Consider the following 5,611-nt stretch of genomic DNA (forward strand, 5'->3'; position numbering starts at 1 on the left):
TAGCATCACACATCTCTTTTTATCACACAGGGTTGCAGATAGTGACATCTCGCTCGCTCATTCTTTGTTGCTCTATTCCGAAGGAATATTAACTTTATGACAATCTTCAAAGATTTTGTATTTAATATAAAAAATATGAATGAAATATCTTTTATAAGAAAATTATCATAATGTGATGTTATTATTTTTTACGAAATAATTACGTTTTATCACTTTAGATTATTAATAAATGTTCCAAGAGCCTACTACATGGTCTGTGATGTCACTTCAATCAAGAAGAAGTGTCAAATTCGCCAAATCAAACAAAATGGCTACTTCCCTCTGCGTGTACGCATGTTGTTGTAGACCAATTTTGTGTATCGTGATTTGTCTGGTGTTTTCTACTTAGCGTTGTTTCGAGCTTCAGTAAGTTCCTCCGCTTAAGTGTTGAATTCTTACCGGGTCAAGTTTGCGTAGACTACATGTGCTTGCTCTTCAGCAAATTCTGCGCCAGGACGCTTTTTAGTTGTTTAGTGTTGTTTGCGATTTGGACGCTATATTTTGTGTTTGCTTGTGTGCACAAGATGCCTTGTCGTTGTGCATTAGGCTGCGAGCCAAATGGTAAGTTACTAGATTATAGATATAATAAATACATTATAACTGCCTGGCTTGGTCTTTCGCGTAGTTATTGAACTTCATCGCCAGCGGTTGCGGCTTCGAATCCCGCTGGGGGCAAAATTTAATGTGACAAGCATAAGCATTTTATACCTTGAATCATAGGAACTAAACACATTCCCATCAAGCTTAGTTGGCCTGTAACTTTTTATTATGTGCGAATTTTTACTCCCAAAACGATGTGGCACCAATGAATAATAATACATATAGGTCAGATAATATTTTTTACTCCAAAAACGATGTGGTATACTAGATATTTGAGTGTTAGCTCAGGAACCAAGAAACACATAACTCAGGAAGTACTGGTTCGAATTGAAAAATTATGTGTGATAGATAGTCCATTTATCGAGGCAAGCTGGCTAAATAACATCATGCCACGATCAATAGGAGCAGGCTGAGCTGCAATGAAAAATGTTGCAATAACGAGATCAAATATTTTTACATGAGAAGTCATGGGCACAAAATATCTAATCTTGTTTCACATGAGTGTTATACATAATGGTCTTTGAGCATTGTGCTAGGGTCAATATAACTTTTATACTAAATGGTGGAGTCTTGATAAACTGCACATATGATTTTTATAGTACTATACATTTTTTAGTTTTAATTACATTATAAAGAATTAAGACAACACTATAACTTTTGAATTAATAGGTATATTATAATCATAAAATAAAACCAGTAATGATGGTAAAATATATAAAATATCCACAAAACCGCAACAAATAATAATAAAATGTTACTTTTTGAGAAAACAAAAATGGTGCTCATTAACCTATGTATATTGTCTTCAGGAACTCCATTACATCGTTTTCCTAACCCGGAGAAGTTTCTTGAGCAGTTCAAAGCTTGGGTGGATATTGAAGGAGGAAAGCTGCAGTCTCCTGAAGACTTTGTCCAGTACAGAAACAAAAGAATATGCGATATTCATTTTACAAACTTGGATCGAAACAGGAATAATCGACTTAAGGCTTCAGCAGTTCCCTCCTTGCATCTGCCTAGTAAGATATTTTTTATTACAAGCTTTTTATTACTTTCACATGTCTGGTGTCTGTCGTCAAATCTTGCAACTTAAAATTGACCCACTTCCCGGTTTTCTATTGAGCTGGAATTTTGCATGCATGTGTAAGTCGGATGACAATGCAATATTATGATGACACGAAGCTGATCTGATGATGGAGCTGGAAGGTAGTCATAGGAACTCCGCAATAAAACGACACAGGCCTATCGAGTTTGGGCTCGTTTATTTTGTATTGACGAGAACTATAATCCTGTATGGTAACCATTAGGGTCTGATGATGGAGCCGGAAGGTGTCCATAGGAAATTCGCACTGAAACAACACAACCAATGCTTTCTTGTTCTGTGCTCTGAGTAGTTAAGTTGACTTGTGTGTTGTTTCTTGATTCTTCGTTTGTAAAATAGGTTTCTTGTTCAGTCTTTTCGTCCTTGAATGACGATAGCCAAGCCGGTCCTTGCCACCATAGGCTATGTTGTAGTAGTTGCGATGGTGTTATGCCTCGGCTGGCGCAGTCAGCGGGGTTGTCGGCTGACTTTACATACCGCCAATGCTCGGCTGGTAAGACCGTTGTGATTTTCCTTACTCTGTTGGAAACGAACGTTTTCCAGCGGTCTGGATTTCCTTGTATCCATCCGAGCACTGCTGTAGAGTCAGTCCATGCGTATAGACTGACTTTATAGTTGGTTAAGCATTGTTCAACTTTCTGCATTAATTGGGATAGCAGATGTGCCCCAATTAGTTCTTTCCTGGGCAGTGAGATGTCTTTGTTTCGTGGTACTATTTTTGATTTCGCGACAACTAGAATGATTTTTGTTTCTGTGTCACTTGATAACTTGCAATAAATGACGCAAGCGTAGGCATTTTGCGATGCGTCGCAAAATCCGTGCAATTCAATATCTGTGTCAGGCTTTGTACCTAACCATCTTGGTATTTGTATTTTATTGATGTTTATTAGGTCTTGTTTCAATTTTATCCATTCTATATTAATGTTGTCTGGTATCTTGGCGTCCCAGGGGATATCTTGTTCCCATACTTGTTGAAATAGCAGTTTCAATTTTGTAGAGATGGGTGTAAGCCATCCGAGAGGGTCGAAAAGTTTAGATAAATCAGATAACAGTTTTCTCTTGGTATTGTTGATGTTATCTGTAGGGTTGTCTATCATTGATTGAAATATAAACATGTCTTGTTCTGGATCCCAACGGAGTCCGAGTGTTTTCGTTGAAGTCAAATGCTTGAAATCGTATTCATCTTGTTTGGTATCATTTTGCTTGTCTTGCAGTAAATCTTGATGGTTTGAGGTCCATTTTCGCAGATTGAAGCCTCCTTTTTTCAATAATTCGATCAATTCTTGTTTTATTTTTATGGCGTTTTCCAGTGAATGAGATCCTTGAAGTAAATCATCCATATAAAAACTTGTTTTTACAATTTCTGCCGCTTCAGGATAATTTTGTCTTTCGTCTTCTGCTAATTGTCTCAGGGTCATCATGGCGAGGAATGGAGCGGCCTTGGTTCCATATGTGACTGACGTCAACTCGTATTCCTCTATGGCTTGATTAGGGAAGTCACGCCATATTATTTTCTGGAATTTTAGATCGTCGGGGTGTATCCAGATTTGGCGAAACATTTTTTCTATGTCTGCCGTGAAAGCGATGTAATATTGGCGCCATTTCAAAATCAATGCAAAAAGGTCCTGTTGTAGGTTTGGTCCTTTATGCATGTAGTCGTTAAGGCTCTTCCCATTACTGGTATTTTGGGAGGCGTTGAATACCACACGTAGTGACGTCGTGGTCGATTCTCGAAGCACACAATGATGTGGTAAAAAATATTCAGGTGTCGTCTTACAGTTGGCCTTTTGCATGTGACCTAAATCTTGGTATTCATGCATAAACATCTTGTACTCGGTTTCTACTTTTGGATTCGCCTTGAATTTCCTTTCTAATTGGAGGAACTGTGCGATTGCTTTGTTTCTTGATTGACCTAATTCATGGATGTCCTTCTTGAGCGGGAGTCGCACTTGATACTTTCCATCATTCCTTCTTGTTGTGGTTGTTTTATAAAAATCTATACATTCTTGATCATCATTTGATTGAGAGGGTTCACTTGATATTTCTTCAATCTCCCAAAATCGTTGAATGTCCTCTATATTGTTAAGGACAACGTTGCACTGCAGTGTTGTCGTTGTTTTTCCGTATAAAATCCAACCAAGTTGGGTTCTTTGTGCTACGGGTTGTGTGTTATTAGGTTTTCTTATCTCTTCCATCAGGATGCTTGCGTAAATATCAGCGCCTAGTAGTATGTCAATAGGACGACTGATGAAAAACTCGGGATCGGCGAGTGATAACTTGTTTAGGTATTTCCAGTCTGGTTTCTTGAATGTGTAGTTTGGCAAATTATTAGTTAACTTGTTCATGATGAGTGCTTCCGTGGTGAATGCGAAGTTTTCAATCAAGGACGAGCAATGGATCGTGATTTTCCCTTTGCAGTTTGTGTCCTTGGTACCAACTCCAGTTATTACTCCTGAACATTTTTGTCGCGGCAATCTTAGTTGTTGTGCAGCGTTCTCTGTGATGATGGATATCTGTGATCCTGGATCGATGAGGGCTCTCATTTTCCGGGATACACCATCTACTCCTGCTACTTGTATTATGGCGGTTGCTAATAGTACTTCAGATGATTCTCCTTGTTGAGCGGTGTAAGTGTTTGTCGGTTGTGAGCTTGATCCTTGAATCCCGGTCCTGGTTATCGGGTTATTGAACTTGCGAAATGCTTCGTGTAAAAGTGTGTTGTGATTTCCGTCACATTCACGACAACGTGAGCTTGAAGTGCAGTTTTTTCCATAGTGACTGCATAGGCAATTTGCGCAGTAATTCAGTTTCGTAATCGCTTGTCGTTTTTGCATTGGGGTCATCTCTAAAAATTGTTTGCAGAAATAAATTCCATGTTCATTGCTGTTGCAAATTGCGCAACATAGTTTGTAGCGATTTGATTGTACTTGATGAAATGTAGCTTTGTTGCTTGTATTTTGAAGATATTTTCTTGTTTGATGATTGTATTCTTGCTTTTTTGAAGGTGTTGCTTGGAAGTTGGGTCTTAGATTCGCTTCTTGCTTGCGACGTGATGACTCCATAGTTGTAAATTTGTTCTCCAAAAATGCCATAAAATCGATCATCTTAGGTAACTCTCTTGGGTCTTTAAGAGAGTTCATGTGTTCACTATGCGTTTCTGCATCTAATTTTTGGGATATGATGTGTATGAGGATCGGGTCCCAGCTGTCGATGTCAACACCTAAGTTCTTGATGGCGTTTATACATTCTGTTGTGACGTCATGGATACGTTTTACTTGATTTGAGGTCACTTGCTGTATCGCTGGTATAAAATAAATAAATATCTTTGGACAATCTCACACAGCGCCATCTAGCCCCAAAGTAAGCAATTAATATGCTTGTGTTATGGGTGCTAGCTTAACGGATATACTACTTATATGTATACTTTTTTTTAAATACATACATATTATACATAGTAACACCCAGACCCGTCACAGAAATTAAAATTCATCATTTCAATTTCCGCCCGGCCGGGAATCGAACCCGGGACCTCTCGGCATAGTAGTCCGTTCTGAACCACTACACCAAACGGCCGACTTCTATTTTATTTTATTTTATTTTATTTTATTTTATTTTATTTTATTTTATTTTATTTTATTTTATTTTATTTTATTTTATTTTATTTTATTTTATTTTATTTTATTTTATTTTATTTTATTTTATTTTATTTTATTTTATTTTATTTTATTTTATTTTATTTTATTTTATTTTATTTTATTTTATTTTATTTTATTTTATTTTATTTTATTTTATTTTATTTTATTTTATTTTATTTTATTTTATTTTATTTTATTTTATTTTATTTTATTTTATTTTATTTTATTTTATTTTATT

General features: G+C 36.5%; 1 protein-coding gene across 1 annotated transcript; it reads right to left on the reverse strand.

Moving 5' to 3' along the window:
* Positions 1-1,917: 1,917 nt before the first annotated feature.
* Positions 1,918-4,281, reverse strand: LOC114352005 (uncharacterized). The gene has a single exon (XM_028303416.1). The coding sequence runs from the start codon at positions 4,279-4,281 to the stop codon at positions 1,918-1,920; it is 2,364 nt and encodes a 787-aa protein (XP_028159217.1).
* Positions 4,282-5,611: the final 1,330 nt, after the last annotated feature.

Source organism: Ostrinia furnacalis, unplaced genomic scaffold (genome assembly GCF_004193835.3).
Source record: "Ostrinia furnacalis isolate ACB-3 unplaced genomic scaffold, ASM419383v2 OfSCF1240, whole genome shotgun sequence".
Taxonomy (NCBI): domain Eukaryota; kingdom Metazoa; phylum Arthropoda; class Insecta; order Lepidoptera; family Crambidae; genus Ostrinia; species Ostrinia furnacalis.

Bases quoted from the DNA above. Each gene is read 5' to 3' on its own strand.
- LOC114352005 (XM_028303416.1), bottom strand. From the start codon at position 4,281: ATGAGAGCCCTCATCGATCCAGGATCACAGATATCCATCATCACAGAG.